This window comes from Tupaia chinensis, unplaced genomic scaffold (assembly GCF_000334495.1).
Source record: "Tupaia chinensis unplaced genomic scaffold, TupChi_1.0 Scaffold000247_1, whole genome shotgun sequence".
Classification (NCBI taxonomy): domain Eukaryota; kingdom Metazoa; phylum Chordata; class Mammalia; order Scandentia; family Tupaiidae; genus Tupaia; species Tupaia belangeri.
In genome coordinates this window covers 1193515-1215731 of record NW_006159725.1, presented here as the reverse complement: position 1 = coordinate 1215731, position 22217 = coordinate 1193515, and the positions used below count along the sequence as shown (strand labels likewise).

The 22217-nt window shown below is 49.4% G+C and overlaps 1 protein-coding gene across 2 annotated transcripts in view; it reads right to left on the bottom strand.

Moving 5' to 3' along the window:
• The window catches only part of TECTA (tectorin alpha), a 95940-nt gene that overhangs the window by 53544 nt on the left and 20179 nt on the right, over positions 1-22217 (bottom strand). For both annotated transcript variants that reach the window (XM_027771978.1, XM_027771979.1), the window contains exons 7-10: positions 17562-18132; positions 14688-15280; positions 11868-12441; positions 5025-5626 (exon numbers count right to left, since the gene is read on the bottom strand). In XM_027771978.1, the coding sequence (XP_027627779.1) occupies positions 5025-5626; positions 11868-12441; positions 14688-15280; positions 17562-18132 (2340 nt within the window). The remainder of the gene's footprint in view (positions 1-5024; positions 5627-11867; positions 12442-14687; positions 15281-17561; positions 18133-22217) is intronic.

Sequence of the window (22217 nt, the reverse complement as noted above, 5' to 3'; positions counted from 1 at the left end):
TATTATGGCATCAAGACTCTGTGTGTGTGTGTGGGGGGGGGAGTCATCCCAGAAGGAAAAAGTTAATAAATAAACTTGCAAAAATTGTTGACGTTTGGTACCATTTTTTTTTTTTTTTCCTCAAGAAAATTTCCCTTCTAGGCACAGAATAGGCATTGATACAAGTTCTTCCACTCAACTGAACCAGAGTGATGCTCAAAACCTGACTGGTCTCTGGCGGCCCCAGGAATGGCAGTAAGAGGAAGACACACAGACCTGTGGCTTACAGGGCCTCCCCTGCTTCGGGCGCTAAGATTTGGTTAGGGGATGTGGTGATGGGAGTAACTGAGCACCAATTTGCTCAGACGATGGTGTGGAAGGGTGGGCGGTTTGGGAAGAGATTAGGATGAAGGTCGTTTGGGTGGGGCCCTGTGACTGACCCCTGGTGGCTGTATAAGGAGAGAGAATGAGAGACAGAGACTCCTGGACACGTACGATCTGGTCTGCTCTCGGCGTCACGGTGTGATGACATGAGACTCTGTAAGACTCCCATGAGATGTGGCTCCTGGGTCTTGGCCCTCCCAACTAGGAGCTGAAGAAGGCTCTATTTTTATATATCAGTTTCGAGTATTTTCTGTTATTAGCAACAGAGCGGACTAGGACAGAGGCTGTCTACACCGAGCTCTGGCTGAGCCTGAGCTGCGGCAGTGCCTCAGGGAGGGGCTCCTCCTCTGCCCCTTCTGCCCCTCTGACCCCACAACCCTGCGTGGTCTACAGAAGGCGTATTGGTTTCTAGCTCACTCACCTTGATGGGTTTTCCCATGACCTCCGGAGCAGGGAAAGGTCAGAGTCACAGAAGGACCCTGAACACCAGGACTCACTTCCCTGTCACCCTCATGTCTGAGAGCCCCAGCAGGGACCCAGGGCTCAGGGCAGTGCTCAGTCCAGCACTTCATTTCAGACTGTCACTGTGATGGCCATTATTCTCTGGGCTCAGGGAGAGATGGTGACTAATAATAACATCATGGGAAAAACAAATGCAAATCATTGAATAAGCAGATCCTGTAATGCATATTAATAATTCAAAGGAACTGCTAAATCTATCCCGGGGCCCTCAAAGAAAAACCTTCAGTGCATCCTGAACTCGCCCTTCTCGTCGGGGGTTTGAACGCTGTTTACTCTGTCTCTGGTGTGGGCACTTAGGACTCCAGGCTGACTTAGAGGGAAGGGTCCAGGATGGGGTCTCCAACGCCTTGATGCTCTTCATTCTCTAATTACCCCTGTTGTGTGTGGAATTGTGTCCCCCCCCAAAAGATATGCCATCCCAACCCCCAGTACCTGTAAATGTGATCCTATTGGAGATAAGGTCCCTGCAGATGGAGTCTCACTGGATCAGGTAGGCCCTAACTCCAAAGCCTGGTGTCCTTAAAGAAGAGGGACTTTTGGTCATAGAGAAACAGGAGACCCAGAGGGAAGGAGGCCACGTAAAGATAGAAGAAGGGACGGGAATTACACTGTCACCATCGAGAAGGCACCCCACGGATGCCTACACCTGCCAGGAGCTAGGAGAGAGGCCTGGGGCAGATTCTTCCCAAAACATCAGTGGGGGCGTGGTCCTGCCAATGCCTTGATTTAAAACTTCTGGCCTGCAGGGGACCAGCAGATGGTGTAACGGTCACGTGGCTGGACTGCACCGTGGTTGCCCTTGTTTAGAATCCCAGAGCTGGTGGCTTGAAAATGACACTGGGTGTCTGTGCATGTGTGCCCAAGATACCGGAAGGAGAGTGGAGGAGAAGGAATAATGGCAAGGCCATTGCCCCGGGGTGGGGGTGATTTCTAACTTTCCCTCTCGTTGTGTCTGTCTCTCTCCAGCAAGTGCATGCACCTTAAGGCAAAAACCTCTAAAAAAATTCAAAATTAAAAAAAAAAAAACTTTTAGACCGTAGAACTGTGAGACAATGCGTTTCAGTTTTACTTTATTTTCCATTGTCCCAGGGCACACGCACTCACCCAAAACAGAGACGTAGGAAGAGGGAGAGACCATTCCCAATGGGGCAGGGTCACATTGCAATCCCTCCTCCTCCATTTTCTATCCTGCCAGGATCCTGGGCTTGCAGGCACTGCACACGTGCCTGACATGTTTTCAAATCGCCAAATCGTGGTTGGCCACATGGGATCTGGCTCTCTTAACTACTAGGCCACACAAGGCTGGCCCAAGTTCTATTGTTTTAAGCCAGCCAGTCTGTGGCGGTGTGCGACAGTAGCCAAAGAAAGGAATGCAAACCTTCAGTTCCCAGCGCTTATTGAGGAAGAAACAGGGGTGACTTTAGCCACCAGTGCTCTCAACACTGGGGCAGGGCACAGCCTGGAAGGTGAACTGACTCTAAAGCAGAGGGAAAGAACTGCCCAGAAGGTATCCGTGACTCTGAAGGAAAATGCAGGCATAGCATGGAGACAGCTGAGTGTGAGGATCCCAAGGTCTGTAAGTGCGAACAGCTGGGAGAGGTCAGAAAACCACACACGTAGCTGCGGATCTCCACATACCTAAGTGCCAAGAGCACATCACACGAGGCAGAAAGTAGGATTCATAATTAACAAGTGGGGACAGGACCTCTGAACAGATTGTATTTTAAAAGAAAAACAAACCCTCTAAGTAAGCAACGTGAAAGGGTGTTGAATGTCAAGGAGATCAGTTGTCTGCATGGAAATGTATAAATCGGAGGGTAAAAATATATCAGACGAAGAGGAAACAAATATGACGCAAGCCACGTGGCACAATGATTGATGCTGTTTTAACAGACGAGGAACACAGAGTGGAGAGAAGTGATCGTGGAGATACCAGCTCTCACGATATCTACCGGGCATCTCGTGTGTCTGAAAGCAAAGCATCTGATACATGCCTAATCTGCCTACGTTAGTGGTGATTTATCTCCCGAATTAAGAAATGAACAATGGCCACGTGAAAGTCGTGGCCCCTGAGAAGCCCGGGAGGGAGGGTATGAAGATCACACACAAAATACAGTAAGATTTAATGCAGTCATGGATACAGACACACAGAGGAAAACAGGCAGGGTCTAGGTTTGTAAGATCCAAGAAAGGGTGGAACAGCAGTTAATGTAATGGCTATGTCTCTGGACTCCCGTGTAGTCGACCGGGGTTCAAGTCCTGGACCCGGTGGCTTAAAACTCTCTCCTGGCGCATGTGCGTGCGTGCCCAAGATCCTGAGAGGAGAATGGAGGAGAAGGGATTGCGGTGTGGCCATCTCCCCGGTGGGGGATTTCTCGCTTTCTATCTGGTGATCTCTGTCTGTCGGGCAAGCGCACGTGCCCTATAGCAAAAAAGAACTCCCCCCCCCGAAAAAAAAGATCCAAGAAAGGGAAAAAGACTGAGCGTAGCGAGATGCCAACTCAGCTGTTGAAAAGGCGGATCTTCCAACAAACGTGAAAAGCGAGGCAGCCAAGAAGCTCGAGACCGCTCTCTGTCAGAGAAGGCCAAGGACATCCCAAGAAGGAGAGGCATCAGAGCAGCTGCCCAGGGAACTCTTCAGTAACAGCACGGACTTTGAAAGTGAACATGGACAGGACGGAAGAGTCTCCTTGGAGGTAGATCAATTACGCCACTAACCGGCGGGGATGGAGTTCAGAAGACACCCTAAGTCAGTTTCCCCCAAATTAGCAGAGGCTTCCGGCTTGCCCAAGAGTGTCTCGAGTCGTGCTCAGAGCAACAGTGGTGCAGACGAGAACATCGACTCCTCCCACGCCCCTGCCCCACTCCTGTCTTCGGAGCCAGGGGGGTGCTCTTTAGGAGACAGGGTTGGGGAGGGCAGAAAACGGAAACTGAAGCCCAGGTGAGGAGAGGGATCGGAGAGCCTGTGAGTACTCCTAACGTGCGAGACTCTCAGACACTCCCGTCCTCGGAGGCAAAGGGGAGGCTGGAAGAGACCGGGGAGTCCAGAGCAGGGATCTATCATTCTAATCTCCAGAAAGTCGAGGATTAGGATGGGGACAACCCATCTGAGAGGCCTGTCATGGATACATGTTCTCTCTCTCCTCTTTTCTTTTCTTCATTCTTTTTCTTTTCTTTTGAGAGAGATTTTTGTTATAGAGCACATGCACTCACAGGAGACACAGATAGAGACAAAGAGACAGAAAACAAGAAATCACCTCCCAGGGTGGATGGCCACACCTCAATCCATTCTCTTCCTGGGATTCTGGGCACCCAAGCACATGCACCCAGTGTGAGTCTCAAGCCTCCAGATCCGGGACTCAAACCATAGTCGACCAAGTGGGAGTCCAGCGCCCTAACTACTGCGCCACCTGCTGGCTCCTGCATGTGTTCTCTTCCAGAGATAAAATGACTGTGCTAAAAGGTGACTGCCCCAGGTCACACAGCAGCGCCCAAGATGCGTTTCGAACCTGGGGCCGTGCTCTCCCCAACGTGCCCTACTAGGTAAGAAAGCAGCCACATCTGGCTCTGGCTCTGCTCCTAATCTGGTGCCTGTGACTTGGGCGAATCTTTTTTTTTTTTTTTCCACAGCCCCAGTTTTCTTTTTCTTTTCCTTTCTTTCTTTCTTTCTTTCTTTCTTTCTTTCTTTCTTTCTTTCTTTCTTTCTTTCTTTCTTTCTTTCTTTCTTTCTTTCTTTCTTTTTTTAAAGAGAGTTTTGCTATAGGGCATGTGCACTCACTGGAGAGGTGGAGACAGAAGGCAAGAAATCACCCCCCCCAACCCCCAAGGTGGATAGCCACACTGCAATCCCTTCTTCTCCATTCTCATCCTGGGATTTTGGACACTCATGCACACGCGCCCAGTGTGAGTTTCAAGACACCGTGACCGGGACTCAAACCATGGTTAACTATGTAGGAGTATAGCACCTTAACCATTGTGCCACCTGCTGGCCCCTAAGCCCCAGTTTCCTTTCCTGTACCATAAAGTGACAGAACCCCAGGGCCCCTCTCTGTTCTAACAGTCTGATTTCTTGGGTCTTTGGAGCAGATTGTTCCATCCCCCCAAGGCACCCTTCCCGCAGTCAGCACATGACCACTCACCAGCACGGTGTGTTTGTAGGCCCGGTGGAGCACGATGCTATAGCCAAACACAGCCACATCCACCTGCTTGACCCACAAGGCCAGAGACGGGTCCCGGTCCTCGCTCTTGGCTGTGACGACAAACTTGGGGAAGGCGTCCGAGCCCGGCCTGCCTCCCGTGGTGCACAGGATGACTGGGCAGCTGGTCTGGAAGTCAAAGGGGTAGCCATCGAAGGTGAGGTAGTGGCCATAGCCAGAGACGATGCAGGAGGCGTCCGTGCGGGCCTGGCAGTAATACAGGCCACCCTCCTCCATGCAGTACTCGTCATCCTTGCAAGGCATGGTCTCACAGTGGACGCTGTTGTCGGTACCGTTGCAATAGCAGAAGATCTGGCAGTCCAGGTCCACCCAGAAGGTCTCATTGGTGGCAAGCTGGTGGCCCTCAAAGTTGCAGCCGCACTCGCTCCGGGCGACACACTGGCTGCCCTGCAGGGCGTAGCCCTCGTCACACTGACAGCCCTCGGAGCAGCTGTCCACACAGATGGGGCCCAGGGCCAGGGTCTCGCAGGTCTCCGTACACGTCACACACTCCTCAAAGTGGCTGTTCTCCGGGCAGTCCAGAGCTGCGGACGGTCAGAGAGGGCAGGCTTGAGAAAGTGACAAAGGTCTGAGACAGAAGTGTGTGTCATGTATATGCGTGTGTATGCCTGTGTGTGCATGCTTATTTGTACAGGAAGGTCTATGTCTGCTGTGTGATGGGCACTACTGTTACCCTCCTGTGGGGTGGTCACTGTTGCCCTCCTGTGGGGGGTGATCACTGTTATCCTCTTACGAGGTGATTATCATTATCCTCCTTTGGGGAGATCACTATTGCCTTCCTTTGGGGTGATCGCTATTACCCCTCCTTTGGGGTGGCCCAAGCTATAGGGACCCGCTCACGCCCGCGCTCCACTAGGTCACCCTGCTTTCCATGCAGAAGGTTCCAAATCCATGATCCGGTACTGAGCACCTGCCACCTGCCAGACACCGTCCTGAACACCTCTGCGAACCTAATCTCAGCCCGGAAGTAAGGTAGGTCTTACATTCTTATCTGATGGGGAGGAAACTGGTCAACGATTTAACCTGCTCTAACCAGCAAGTGCCAGAGGGGGACTTGAATCAGGGTCCCCTGGCTCGAGGACTCTGGTGAGGGAGTTTGGTGTGCTAGAAAGAACAAGTGCTTCAGGGGCACGCAGGCTTGGGGATCCCAGCCACAGAGCCCTTCTGATGCACTGTTCAACTCTCTGAGCATCATACTTAGCAGGGTTGTTCTGGGATTAATCATCTAAATATTGAGTCCACAGCTGGGTCTCCATGAATAGCATGCCCTTAGCCTCGACTCCCTTCTATTACCAGATAGGTTTCCTGTAGGCGTTGCTCCTCCACAAATTGCTTCCACATCTTTCCTTGGGTCTTTCATTTGTCTGCTCCTGGCATTCCCTGACCTTCACCTCCTCAGCACACGGTCACGGTCACCATCCCAGCCTTTGCTCACATTCCCCCCGCTGGCACAGCCCCCTACAAAGCCAAACCCTACCCATCCTTCAAGTGTCATTTCAAATTGCACCTCCTCCCAGCAGCCTTCCTTGATATATGGCCTATGAATCAGAAAGTGTAGTATGTAAACTAACAGCTCATGCTATTTAAAGCCCAGTTTATGGAAGGAAGTGTAAAGAGGGGAGACGATTACAAACCCAACATATTAGCTGGTTAATCTCCAAAACAACTCTGTGAGTAAGAAATAAAGAAAAACCCAGGGGCCAGCTGGTGGCATAGTGGTTATGGCACTGAACTCCCACATGGCCAACCATGGTTCAAGTCCCAGACACGATGGCTTGAAAATCAGACCAGGTGCATGTGCATGTGTGCCCAAAAACCCCAGGAGAAAAAAATGGAAGAGAAGGGATTGCAAAGTGGCCATCCCCCCAGAGGGGTGATTTCCATTTTCCCTCTCACTGTCTCTCTGTCTCTCTGCAGCAAGCACACATACCCTATGGCAAAAACCTTAAAAAAGAAAAATCCAAAAGTTCGGAGACGTTCAATACAGCAGAAGTAAGTCAGTGGTAGCCTCAGGTCTCTACGGCCCCAGTGCATTGTTTTTCCAGCACACCACACTCCTCCCCAGAGTCCATGCAGCTAGGGATCTATTTCCTATGTCTATCTGTTATTTGGTTAGGTTACAACTTGACAGGGACAGAGTCCAGCTACCCAGGGGGGGGGAAAAAACAGTCTATCTACAAGTCTGTGTTCTCTAAGAATATATGAAGGTTTTCACTATCTTCTGGGAAAATAAGATCTTGCCTTTCAAACTCTCTTTGGCCCTTTTACCAACACTATCACTTCTTAACAACCCAAGGACGTGAGGACACTACGGAGAAATAAATTGCATGACAATGACAGCTCTCCCCATCAGTCCCAGCTCTCTCTTCCTGCTCCGTGGGATGGGAGCCCATCTTTTTTTCCCTCTGGGTGAAAGGACGACCACCACTCCCATGGACTCCAACACCACACGGCGCTGGAGTTGAAGGCGGGGTCAGCAGCGATTATATATGTCTGTATAGACGAATTTTCACATTTGTCTCTAAATTATGAATGTGAGAACACTGACTGCAGGTTTATGGTGATAGCAAATAACATGGCTTATTTAAATGGCTCTCGTTTTATGACTTATTGTGTTGTCTGAATTTGTCGGAAAGTCTGGAACATGCAGACGTGGAGTCATAAAACTTCCCCCCGGCCCCGAAATGCCTCTGTGAAATTGCCTAATTGGGCAGCCCGGCTCTGCCCAGTGGGGAGACGGGTTAAATTATCATAGAGGCGGCGGTTGTCTAAGCTTGAAGAAGACTGTGTGTTCCTGGTCTGCAGCTATGGCCCCATCCAGCCCCCACTTGGCCGGACCTCAGCCGGATTAACCCCTTAGTACCTGGGGATTTGGTTAATCAAGTGTGCAAACTCAGCTCTTCTCACCAGGCCCACAAACTCCAAGAGGCCCGGTCCTCCACCCCAGGAAGCCATGTTCCACCTGGATGCTTCTGCCCACATCTCTCTTTTTACAAAGGCACATTTGACAGCTTCCTCTAGCTCCACTGGCCCGGCTGAGGGATGGTGAGAAGTTCGCCTCAGTACCATGGCACCCAGAAATGAGGGAACATCACCACCATACTGTGCACACTTGGCACCCAAGATGCTGCCCAACTGCTCTGTGCAGGATAAAACCATCCAGACGCACTGCCTGCCAGGCTCATAGTCTCCAAGGATCACACCGACACGGGCTGGTCATGAAGCAGGCTGGGCATGGAGACGGGGCAACCCTGTGCATGAGTGCAACAGCCAAAACCCTGGTGTGGGAGCAGGAACAGACACTGTGACTGTCTAAGACAGGCAGAGACAGGACCAAACTGATGTGGCAGATGGATTAAAAAGAAGGTTTTGGCGGGCCAGCAAGTGGTGTGGTGGTTAAGGTGCTGGATCTCACATGGCCAATGCTGCAGTTCAAGTCCCAGTCCCGGCAGCCTGAAAATCATACCGGGCATGCGCGTGTGTGCCCAAAATCCTAAGAGGAGAATGGAGGAGAAAGGATTGTGGTGTGACCATCCCTCCAGGTAGGTGATTTCTCACTTTCTCTCTGTCTCTGTTTCTCGCTGATGAGCACACATGTCCCATGTCCTATGGCAAATACACACATACACACACACACACACACACACACACACACACACACACATATATAAAGAAAGCTGGGGGAAAGTATTATGAGGGCCACCAGATGTGTTCCTGGTGGCCACGGGGGCTCTGCTACTGCAGTGACCTTATGAGAAGGGCAGGCTCTCAGAATTCCAGCTTCAGGATTCACAGCATTTACTGCTAGTCCCTCCCCAGGGTGGGACCAGGGACATAACCACCTTCCTGCAAGATGACAGCACCACACCTTCCCAGGCTCATGGGACTTCTCAAGCTCTGAAATCAGAGATTTAAAAAGACAAGTCGGGGGACCAGCAGGTAACATGGTGGTTAAGACACTGGACTCCCACGTGGCCCAACATGGTTTGAGTCCTAGACCCAGCAACTTGAAAATCATACTAGGTGTGTGTGTATGCATGCTCCAAATCCCAAGAGGCGCATGGAGGAGAAGAGATTGCAATGTGGCCATTCTGCCTGGGGGGTGATTTCTCACTTTCCCTCTCTCTGTCTCTCTCTCTCTCCCCATTGAGCACACATGACGTATGGTAAAAACCTTAAAACAAAGTTTGTGTGTGTTTTGTGTGTGGGTGTACGTGTGTGTATGTGGTTGTGTGTGTATGTGTGTGTGTTGTGTGTGTGGGTGTATGTGTGTGCTAGTTCTTTTCTGGCCACGGAAAAAGTCTAAGGACAAAGCAAAGACACCCCAAGAGTAATGGGTACTCCTCACTTCAAAATGCCACTGTTATAAAAGACTAAGACGGCTAAGGACTGGTTCCAGAGTAAAGGAGACTAAAGAAATTCAATAACGAAAAGCAACAACGTGTGATACTGGAGTGAGTCCGCACTGAGGCCAAAACACAACAAAAACAAAACAAGAACAAATAAACAGACATTGAGGATCTTATATACGGATCTCAAAGAAGAAGAAGGAGAAGGAAAAGGAGGAGGAGGAGGAGGAGAAGGAGGAGAAGGAGGAGAAGGAGGAGAAGGAGAAGAAGGAGAAGAAGAAGGAGAAGAAGAAGGAGAAGAAGAAGGAGAAGAAGAAGGAGAAAAACTGGAATAGTAACAGCACATAATGTGGTATTTTTGTTGAAGACAATGGACGTGGTATTACCCTTGATTTGATGATGACATACAGTGTCATGTTTTGAAAATTCTTAGTATACCCCACAAAGATGTACAACAACTAACAGAATTAAAATAGAATAAAAAAAAACACTATAAAGGACACTACTGAGTTAAGTAACAAAACTGGAATATAGATAGCTAATTATCGTATCCATATTAAATTTCCTACGAGAGCTAACTGTTCCATGTTTACGTAAGGGAGTGTCCCTTTTTTAAAACATGCATTTATTTATCGATTTATGTGTTATGATTTTCAGCCCATGGTGTCTGAGACTTGAACTATGATTGGCCATGTGAGAGTTCAGCACCTCAACCACCACACCATCTCCTGGCCCCACGACTGTCCCCATTTTAAGGAAATATACACTGAAGTACTTAGGTGTAAATCGTGCAGGACTGCAACTTACTCTCAAGTGGAGAGAGAGAAAAATGAGAACGCAAATGGGACAACAGGTTAACAATGGTTTAGTCTGGGGAATGGGGACATAGGAGTTCTTGCCATGTTTCTATAACTGAAATTATTTCAAAGTCAAAGGTTTCAAAATCAGACAAAGAGGGGAAGAGTTGAGGGAAGAAAATCAGGGAGAAAAAATAGAAAGGCAAGACGTTTGTGGGACACAGAAAGGTTTATTACTTGTTGATGACAACATCGTAGCATTCTCAACTGGACCGGTCTGAGGTGTATTTATGTTGGGTAGATTCTCTTTACAAACCAAATGATGTATAGTGATGGAATGTTTAAAATAATAATAATAATAGAGAGTAGAGGAAAACACAAGAGATATAGCTGGTCCTGAATAAATGAATGCAATCAAATACCTTGGTAACATTTGGTAGTTTAAAAGAAAAAGGAAAGAAAAAAAATTTAATTGTAGTAACCCCTAATTAGAAGCCTAGGTTAAATCAACATGGTTAAAATAATAATAACAATGGGACCAGCAGTTAGTGTAATGGCTATGGCGCTGGACTCCCACGTAGTCGACCATGGTTCGAGTCCTGGACCCAGTGGCTTAAACTCACACTGGGCACGTGTGCGTGCGTGCGTGCCCAAGATCCTGAGAGGAGAATGGAGGAGAAGGGATTGCGGCGTGGCCATCCCCCCAGGGGGTGATTTCTCATTTTCTATCTCTCTATCTCTCTCTGTCTGTCTGGCGAGCGCACGAGCCCTATAGCAAAAACCTCTCCAAATAATAATAATAATAATGATAACAATAAAATAAATACATAAATAAAAATAAAACTTAGGAAGAACGTTAACGCGAGAGATAAACAGAGGTGGCGGATGGAATCTTAATGGAGTGTTGGTCTGGGTGTAGTACCGATCTTTGCAGTGGGAGAGGGGTGTGCTGAAACGCGGGTGAGGCAGTTCTTACTCCAGACATGGGTCCTGCCCTCTCTGTCACTGTCTCCTGCCATTCCTTGTTATCCCTCCTCGTGGCCTCCCGATAAACAAGGGTGTTACATGTCAAGTCTTCCCGGCAATTATTCTAATGACCGCCTTGCTGTGACCGCCCTGCTCAGAGGGATCTGATACTCTGGGGACAAAATGAAAAACCAGCAATACAGGATTCTCTAAATAGCTATTATCAGGTTCACCCCAGGGAGCAATGCTAATCTCCCCACCCTGAAAGGCACCCCGACAGGTTATCGCTTATCAGAATGAATGAGTTCTTCTTTGCCAAGGGAGAAGGCACCTGCGGAGCCAGGGCCAAGATTTCCAGTCCTTTGACACGGCACCTGCTGCTCTGTTAGGTAAAGCCCACAGGTCACTAAGACGGCTAGTGGCTCCACAATGGAAGGTGTGGTGTACTTAGAAACAAAACTCTGGATGGGAAACAGTCTGGTTTGGAGTGATGGGTCCTCTGGAGGACATATTGGTCCAAGAAGGTACACGCCATAATTAGATTGCCCCTGAGCTCAATCCTACCAGGTCTTCTTCAAGAGAAGACCTGAATGAGAAGGGACGGTGTCTGTTTCCTCCCTCGTAGCCTCCCCCACGATGCAGATTCAACTTACGGCAGAAGTCGTAGGTCCGCCACGGGCCCACCTCCACGTCTGCGTTCTTGCAAGCGCTTGCATACCGGGCCACGGAGTCACAGAGTTCCGACTCATTGCCTCCACTCTGGCACAGGCGGAAAAGGCAGGTGCGGTAGTAGGCGGTGACGTTGACCACCCCGTGGCACTCCAGAAAGGAGCTGTTAGAGGGGTCGTTGATGACGCCACACCTGGAGCGGCTCCGGTAAAATTTGAGCAGCTCCGAGTCATTGCCACAAGCCTTCAGCAGGTCCCCGCACTCGCCGTTGCAGATCTCCTCGAAAGTCGTCCAGCTTTCCAGGAACACCGCCAGGTTGTCTGTACACTTGCCGTTGGGGAGGCAGAATTCGTCACTGGCATTGGCATTGAAGAAGCCGCACAAGCCCCCGGTGCAGTTGAAGTAAGTGGTGGACAGCCGGATGTACAGGAGACCGGTGTCTGAGTACTGGACGGACACCACACCCTTGGACTCCACCGTCGTACTGTTCCTGTTTCGATAAATTTCCAGTCTTCCCGAAGGATGGAAAAAAGGCAATTCCACTTCCTGGCCGTTCAGCTGAAAAATCAAATCACCGTCATCAATTTCAGACACACACAGAGCCCCGGCCATTTCCCAGGCTGTGGGACAGACATGCTTCTGCCCTGTGACTAGGCTTTGAGAAGTATCAGGAAATCGATGGTCCTGGGGCAGGGAGGGGGGGGACAAACAAAAAACAGACAGCACACAGATAGACACCAACTATGTTTTCATAAACTTCTATATTTCTCTCTTTTGGGACTCCCCGATTTGACCCATTTGCTCTTTATTTGCATGTGTTCTAGACCCCTGGGCTAGCCCTGAGCCAATAAAAGTGAAGGCTGAGTAAAAATTCTCTTAACTCTGCTTCCTCCTGCTGTCTGACATCTCCATTTCCACGCACTTTGCAGACAGCTCCCTTTCTTCCCCACCTTTTTGATTCCTTCTGTTCCCTTCAAATCTTACTTTTGTTGTACCCCAAGCCCTCTGGGGGCAGTGTTTATTGAATGATCTAGCAGTCCAAAAGCCCACCTCCTTCTCACTAACTGTCTCCCATCCACAACAGAACACACGCACACAGAGAAGAGAGCGGAAGTGTGGGAGGAGAGAAGCCACTGCCACAGGGCACCGTCACACTGTCACTCCCTCCTCCAGTCCCACAGCCTGCCCGCTGGGATCCTGGGCACATGCAAACACACCCAGAGTATTTTTAGGCTGACCTGGCCAGGAACTCAAGCTGCAAGTGGCATGTGGCTTCCAGCTCAACAGCCCCAGATGCTCCCAACTGCACCACAAAGGCTGCATCAGCTATTCTTCTAAATAAATGAACCTCTGCCCCTGCATCACTGAGAAGGGAAACAGCCCTTCCCGCTTGTGGGCTTGTACTTTACGATCTCCCATAGGGTGCTGCGTCACCTTGTTTCCTAAACTGAACTTCGTGTGGAAGCTTAAAGGCCTGGGCAACGGGGAGAAGGCAGTTCCTGCCCCGCGTCTCGGCTCTGCCACAAACACGGGGTCCTTTGGATCTTCATGTGGAAAGGAGAAGGTGCGCCAGGCGGTTCCCCAGATTCCTTCTAGAACAACAGTCTCTGAGTCAGGATGCCTAATGAGGGTGACTTTAGACAAGGCCAGAGGGCTGGGAGGCGCCATGGCTAGTGCTCCCTACATTCCCCCAGCTGCAGGTAACAGAGTTAAGAGTCCAGGGGTGAAGAGTAGATTCTGAAGCCAGCCTGCCTGGGCTGGCATTCTACATGGCTTTGAGTGCCTGGAGAAGTTACTCAACCTCTCTGAGCCTCAATTTTCTCTTCTATAAAATGAAGACCGTTTTTGTTTAGACAGGCTTTTGCTACAGGGCATGTGCAGCTGTCAGAGAGACAGAGACGGAAAGCGAGAAATCACCCCCCAGGGAGGATGGCCATGTCGTAATCCCTTCTCCTCCATTCTCCTCTCGGGATCTTGGCCATGCATGCACACACACACTCTGAGTCAGGATGCCTAATGAGGGTGACTTTAGACAAGGCCAGAGGGCTGGGAGGCGCCATGGCTAGTGCTCCCTACATTCCCCCAGCTGCAGGTAACAGAGTTAAGAGTCCAGGGGTGAAGAGTAGATTCTGAAGCCAGCCTGCCTGGGCTGGCATTCTACATGGCTTTGAGTGCCTGGAGAAGTTACTCAACCTCTCTGAGCCTCAATTTTCTCTTCTATAAAATGAAGACCGTTTTTGTTTAGACAGGCTTTTGCTACAGGGCATGTGCAGCTGTCAGAGAGACAGAGACGGAAAGCGAGAAATCACCCCCCAGGGAGGATGGCCATGTCGTAATCCCTTCTCCTCCATTCTCCTCTCGGGATCTTGGCCATGCATGCACACACACACTTGGTGTGAGCTTTAAGCCGCGGGTCCAGGACTCGAACTGCAGCTGATCCTGGGAGTCCAGCAACATAAACGTTCTGCCATCTGCTGGTCCCAAATGAAGAAAATCTTATCTACCTCCTATGATGCTGCTTCTGAGCGGCTTGAACAGTGCTGGCACACAGTCAGGGTCCTGTGCCTGCCACGTGCAGAGCTGGTCCTGCTCTGTCTAGTTGGAGAAATTCCGGTTTGATTCCGTTTCTCCACCCGATGAACTTACTTGGTGTTGGTGGTTAAACAATGCACCCTTCCTGGAGCGCGGCCTTCTAGAATCCACTTGCAGGCAGCAGAGGCAGAGAGGCCAACATGGAGAACAGGTTCCTTCATGCAGTGAGTGAGCCTCATCAGAAAACCCACCAAGGGAGCTAGGAGTCTTACCTTGACCTCGGATGCCCCGACTCCTCCGATCTTGACTTCCCGATCGGCCACCAGGATCCGAAGTCCTCGCAGCCACGCTGGCCCAGCGTCGGGCTTCTTCTTGTTGATATCGATTTCCAAGTACTCCGGCCGCTCTGGGCAGGTCTTCAGCAGCGTGTAGGAGAACTCAGAGGGGAAGGCATAGGCGGCGCCGTCGAAAGTGTGCAGCACCTGGTTCTGGCTGACCAGGCACACGGTCTCCCGCTTGGGGAAGCAGCCCTGGTAGCCGTCCTCCACCGCACACACCTCCCCGCTGCGGCAGGTCTTGTTGAAGCAGTAGACGTCACCACCCTCCTCGCATAGGCACTGCACGGTGCAGTTGGCCGTGGCCCAGAAGAACTCCCCCATGGTGTAGTAGTGGCCGTCGAAGTCGCAGCCACACTTGTGCAGCGGGACGCACTGGCTGGTGCTGAGGACGAAGCCCTGGTTGCACTCGCAGCCCTCCGTGCAGGGCGTGGCGCAGTTCTGGGAGGCCGTCAGGTCTGAGCAGGTGTCGGGGCAGCTGCTGGTGCACACGGAATAGTGGCTGAAGCGCGGGCACTGCACGGTGGATGCTGATGCAGGAAGGGAAGAGAGGGTGATACCGAGGTGAATGGACCCGGGACTACACAGCAGAATCCAGCAAGCAGCGGGTCGGAGAAAGAACCCTCTTTAGCATGACTTAGCTTCTAGACTGAGGGCCCAGTGGCCACTGTGGGAAAGAGATGTGAGTGGCATCTGTAAACCCCAGCTGGACTGCCTTGGTAACGACTAGAGCCACGTGATGGGATGGTGAACTTTTGGTCGAATGTGATCATCTTGACTGACATTAAGCGAGACTGGTATCCTAACTAGAGTCATGATTGAATATAGGTATATTATTTGGTGATCTACGACCACCAGGACGCTTTAAGATCTTCCATGGAAGGACATATAAGTAGATCTGATTTTAAAGAGCATGGTCTATTCTTGGAAGGAAATAAATCCAATTTGCAGGAGAAATGAAAAATGTAACCGTTAGAGGAGTAATTTGAAAACATGAAATTTCTAACAGGGAGGCACTTAAAATACCCAAGTGTGACAAGGATGGCTATGGGAATGAATTTCCTGGGATATTAAAAATAAATAAAGAACGCTGGCTATCTACAAAAAAGAAATGTGCGTGTGCCTGTTCCTCTAGGAGACAGGATCCAAACTAAATCCCTTCTGAAAGTCCCCCTACCTTAGAAGCCCCCCATTCTTATTTTAAGAACATCTCAGTGTACATAAATGTTTAAATCTGGTTAAATCCAAAGGGCAGGGGCTCAGGAATCTGGTAAATGAGTTCTCTGAATTAAATATCATTCATTCCACTAAAATACTAGGGGGGAGGAAGAAATGCCGGGGGGTCAGACAGTAGAACTATGGGAAAAAATACTATGGGAAAAAATTATAGGTAAAAATTGAGTTTGGCCATTAGCGTGCTCTTAGAATAGACAATGAACAAAGAGAGACCGTTTCAATCTTAATTTGTATCAAATAGGTCTGCTCTGGGCGGAACAGAGGCTGGTCAGTCCCTATAGCAAGAAAAATACAGTCTCATAGGACCGTGACCAGTCCTTTGACCAGATTTGAATCTAATGTATGACGGTTTATGGGAATCCAACCTACACTTACAGGCAAAAACAAACAAACAAACAAACAAACAAAAACCTCATACATCTTGGAATTTAAAGAACTGTTTCCATCTTCTCCCCTCCATGGCATTTTCACATGCATGGATTAGAATTTTCTGTTTACTCCCATGGAGAAAAGGAAAGGAAGACCAGGGAAAACCAGGAACCCCAATTCAGAGAAGCTATTTGCTTTTTGTTTGCTTTTAAATGTGACATAACTAAGGAAAGAGAGAGAGATTTATGCAGGATAGAAGGGAACAGTTGCGAGCCAACAAAATGGTACAAAATGCTTAATCCAAACGTGTAAATCAAAAGAACCTGATTTCCTCCAAAGTTGGGGCTTTTCCTAACCACTCTCAGCATTTCAGAAAAAGGGCTTCTTCCCTAGTCTGTCCTATTGCCTGTCTATAGCCCTTTCTTTGACCAGCGAAAGAGGGTCAACTGATGGACCAGCAGATGGCATAATGGTTACATCACTGGACTCCCATGTAGTCAATCATGGTTCGAGTCCTGGACCCAGTGGTTTAAAACTCATGCCAGGTGCATGTGCATGCGTGCCCAAGATCCCGAGAGGAGAATGAAGGAGAAGGGATTGTGGCGTGGCCATCTCCCCTGGGAGGTGATTTCTTGCTTTCTTTCTCTCTCTGTCTTTCTGGTGAGTGCACATGCCCTATAACAAATACCTCTCTAAGAAAAAAAAAAAAAAAGGGGTCAGCTGAAATGCTCTGGAGTAAAGGGCACAAACCCTACAATGGCTGAAAGAGAAGAGGAAAACGAGAAATAATTGCTGCAGGTCCCACTGGGAGGGGTACTATTTTTTATTCCACCCAGGCCAGCTTCTGCATTTTTCTCAACAGCCACCAGAGTAGCTACTTCCACCCCTGGGAACCCCACTGCCTCACTTAACTCGGGGTCACCACTCCGTGCTACAGAACCTTCCTCCAGCTTGGTATTTCCTGCCATGCAATTCATGTTTCCCGACATTCGTGCCCAGTGGTGGTCCTTGTTTCCTGGCTACGCTACTGAGTGAGGGGAAATAAAGACCCTCCCATAGTTCATTCTTTGTCACTTGTGGTATTTCAGCCTCAACCTAACTCTTGGGCCATGAGTCTTAGCAAGGGCATCTGGGGGGATCCTGAAACCCTTTTCCTGCCCCCCCTGCACATGAGCAGCCATTTGTAGGGATGGGATGCCAGCTTACCACACCCAGCCTGGGTTCTCCAGTCTCCGATTGGAATGCCCAGGGCTTGGCACACGAGGGCGTAGGCCTGGATGGCTTGACAGAGGAGCGTGCCATTGTCCCTCACGCTGCATAGGTCATACACGCAGCTGTGCACAAAGGCTGTGGGGTCCACGACGGTCCCACACTCCCACAGGGGGCCGTCAGTCTTGTTGAGGAAGCCACAGTAGTCAGAGCCGAAGTAGAGGGCTTCGGTGGCGGCGTCACACTGGGTGCAGTTGTCCACGCAGCCAGAGTCGCACTTCCAGTCCGCGTGGTAGACACGCCAGCTCTCTCCCAGATCCAGGACAGACATGGCTGGCCTGCCATCTGGGCGGAGAAAGTCATCCAGAGGGTTTCTATTGTAGTTCCCACAGAGCCCACAGGTGGAGTTTATATAGGAGCCCGGGACGGAGATGGAGGCGTAGTGCTGGCCATCGAACGTCACTAAGAGCCCGAAATCTGTTTCCACGGCAGTCGACATGCCACTCTGGTAGATTTTCACCGCCCCCAATTCTAAGGTGACGGGCAAAGAAGTCACTAAGTCATTAACCTGCCAACAACAGTAACAGTGAGAGGCAGGTGAGCAGGGGCCGGGGCAATGGGTTCAGTAGAGGTCAACCAAAGCAACTCGAGGTCCAGAGAGAATGGCCACCCCAAATGTCTGGACTCCAGTAGGATTACACCTTGTTCAAGCAGGGGTCTGGGGAAAAGGCTGGCTGTGGCATTTCTAGGGCCCCTATAAATGGGATTGGATGGCCGCCAGCTCTCCTTGACTGGCTTAGGCTAGTTTCAAGCCTTTGCTGGAAAGACTAGCCACCTTGCTTTTCTTCTATATTCCTTTGCATATCCACTCTTTAAGTCTTAGCTGAAGCCATATATGTTCTACCACCCCCTGGCTGCCTTTGACCTCCACGACCCCTCCTCTCGGCTGAGATGGTCCTTTACCGATTCTTGGGCACGGCTTAACTCCAAGGCTGCCCTGGCATGATTTTCTGTCATCCTGCAACTTCCCGTTATCAGAACAACGTCATTTAATTATCCCACAACAACAGAGCCGAACAGCTGCTGGCTACCAAGCACTATGTTGAAAACTGAGAAGTGAAGAATTAAAATAACAATCGCCCCTTCCCCTGGAAGAGCTCTCCATGTACTGAGGAGAGGCAGGAGGATAGATATTTATAGCTCGTTGGTTTAAATATGAATCAATAGATGATGCAATGGGAGAACAGTAAGTGAACACGACCTAGCCTCGGAGAGCCATAAAAGGTTTTAAGAGGCAGTTAAGTCTGACCTGGATCTTTCAAAATGAACAGAAGTGGCCAAAAGGGGGATGGGAACAGATAATTCCACGACAAGAGAATAAAGGCTGTAGTGGGAGGTTGGTGTTAGAAACAGCTGTGTAAGGTTGAGGGTGGGGCGGGCGTTGGGGTGTCACTGGACGGCAGAGGGAAGGGTTGGTGTTGGAGACCCAGGAAAGGACTCCCATTCTACAAGTATCTGCTTAGGGCTTTCTGTGTGCCAAGCCCTGGGCTCAGTTGGGAATTAGCAACTGGTGGAATGGACCTGCCTCATGGGGAGACAGCAGCAAACAAACTAATAAGTAAGCTATTTAATTACACAGGTAAGTGTTATGCAGAAAAATAAAGAGGTCTTCTAATTTTAAATAAGTGGCTAGGCAGAGCTGCCTGGGAGGGGAATACAGATGAAGATGCAGCTATCTGGGCTGGGAGTGATTCTCAGGGAGGAAGGAGTGGCCCTGAGGTGGGAGCATAGTAGGGTGCTCCAGGACTGCAAGGTGGGGCTGGTGAGGCAGGAGCTGGGAGAGCAGAAGGCAGTGGCAGAGGACGTCAGACCGGGGACAGCAGCCAGGACAAGTAGGGCCTGTCAGGCGTTATAAAGACTTTGGCTTTGACTTTGAGCGAGACAGCGAGTCAACAGGGTGTTTAGGGCACAGGCGGCACACACTCAACTTCCGCTAGAAAAGACGGAGGGTTTCTGCGTGGAGCACAGATCTTGAAAGTCCTTTTAAGCCATGTTAAAACAAAATAAAACTTGGATTTCTCTTCTGTAGAATGGCCCCTGAAGGGTTATCAGCAAGGGAATGGCAACGTTGGATTTGCATTTTAGAAGTCCATTCTGAAGGACTCATTGACGTAAATCGAGATTGGAAGAACCCGGAAAGGCAACAGCTGCAAGAGCCGAGAGGGGCGATGACATAAGGGCCTAAGTGAGAGGAAGCCTTGAAGAGGGAGGAGTGAGTTTTTGGAGCACACTTAGCAGGGCCTGGTGGGTTTCGGAGTAGGGAGTAAGATATTGCAGAAGAATGAAGAGTGAGTCCTGGCCAGCTAGCTCACGGGAATAGGTGGCTTATACGTCTCCAACAAAGTTCTCTTTCTCTTTCATATTTTAGCTAGCACCTATAGACACTCACATTCATGGCTGGGATGGAAAGAGTAGTTCTAGAATAGTCCTCAGTAGGCTTGACTATAACTGCCTACATGCTTTCTATGCTATGCTAGATTCATACTGGTTTCTGGCACACAGGAGGGACAAGGGTATACCCTGCTTCTGTCATTGCTACTTTCTGAACTGTCTAGGAGATGACCCAGGAGACTGTCCAAGCATTGCTCTTAAGATTCACAACTGCAGGGCCCAGCAGGTGGCACGGTGACTGTGGTGCTAGACTCGCACATGGCTGACAGCAATTCAAATCCTGGACACAGGGGCTTGAGACGCATGCTAGGCATGTGTGCATGCATGCCCAAAATTCTTACAGGATAATGGAGGAGAAGGGGTTGTGATGTGGCCATTCCTCCTGGGGGCAACTTCTTACTTTCTCTCTCTTTGTCTCTCTCTGTGTCTTTGGCAAGTGCATAGACCCTACAAAAAAAAATCTCTCTCTAAAATTAAAAAAAAAAATTATTACTGCAGATGTCATGCGTATTGTGTTTCTAGAGATTGTAGCTGGCCCTCTCCAGCCCATTCACCACCATCATAGGCTTTTGCTAGCATGAATCTCAAAACTCTGCTAGTCTCTACCAATTCCCCAATTCCAAAGCTGCAACCACATTTGACGATTGCAGCAACATCCCACTCCCAGTACCAACCTTCTGTCTAAGCCCAATCAGTTTGCTGTGACAAAATCTCATTGCATGAGTGGCTCAGAAACAGTAGAAAATTATTCCTCACAGTTCTGGAGGCTGGGAAGTCCCAGGTCAAGGTGCCAGCAGACTTGCTATGTGTTGAGGACCAACTTTCTGGTTCATAAAAAGCACCTCTCGGGGGCCAGCAGATGGCATAGCAGTTACGTCACTGGATTCCCACATGGCCAACCATGGTTTGAGTTCTGGACCAGGAGGCTTGAAAATCACACTAGATGCATGTGCATATGTGCCCAAAATCCTGAGAGGAGAATGGAAAAGAAAAGATTGCAGTGTAGCCATCCCCCTGGGGGGTGACTTCTCACTGTCCCTCTCACTGTCTCTGTCTCTCTCTCCAATGAGTACACACGCCCTAAGGCAAAAATCTCTAAAAATAAATAATTTTTTTAAAAGTCATTTCTCCTTGTGTCACTACATGGTGGAAAGGGCAAACGAACCTCCTCTGGCTTCCTGTAGAAGGGCACCAATATAATTCACGAAGGCTCTGCCCTTATAACCTAATTATCTTCCCAAGGCCCTTAGCTTATCTCGGAAGCTAAGACTTCAAGATATGATTTACAGGGACACATAAACATTCGGATCATAGCAATGGGGCAAGTGAACAAGAAAAATAGGCTTGAGAAATAAACTGTTCTATAGAGAGTTAAAAGTGGAAAGAAAAATCAAGGCATTGATTAATTTATCCTATCTCCTAGGTAGAGGATTAGGGTAAGGAAAATCATGCTATGAGAAATGTCAGCTAACAAGAATACTGAACAGTTATTATCCATTGTTCTGTGCTGAGACGTAGAAAGGAAACTCTTCTCCCAGGTTGGTATCATTTTAAATGCCAAATACATCAATGATGTGTTCCTCTCTCTTAAGCTCCTGCTAACGAAAGCCAGAAGCCAGGGGACTAGGCTTGTCCTCTGGGTATTGCAACGTCTTCCCAGTTTCCGGTATCTGTTCTTGTCCCAGTCAGGCTGACCTGGGTTGATCGTAGGTGCCAGGAACGTCTCAGGTGATAGCTTCTGTTCCTGCCGTAAATTGTTCGCCCTACCCCTTTTCACTGTTACCACAAATTATAGAATCATTCTGCTCATGCTACATGGTACTCCAAGGAGAGCTTCCTGGAGAACTCTTCCCCATCACATGATTTTCCTTCTCCTCCCTACAGTCTCAGTTCTCAACCTGCTGCTCGCTGACGCTGGGCCAGCCCTTACTTCTTCTCCCTGTGTTCTAGCATCTCCCTCTTCAGCTTTGTCTCTGCCAGGACGTGGGCAGGGCCAAGGAGAGGAGAGAGAAACGGGGTCCCAGAAGCATAGTTCTTAGAACAGAAAGAGATTTTGGTGGGAATGGCAATGTGGAATTAGCATGGACCGAGTGCCCAGTGGGTGCCAGGCCTTGTCCTAGACTTTGCACATGTCGCTGTTCTATTTAATTCTTCTTCTTTTTTTTTTTTTTTTTTGGAGTGGGTTTCTTCTTTGGGCGCGCT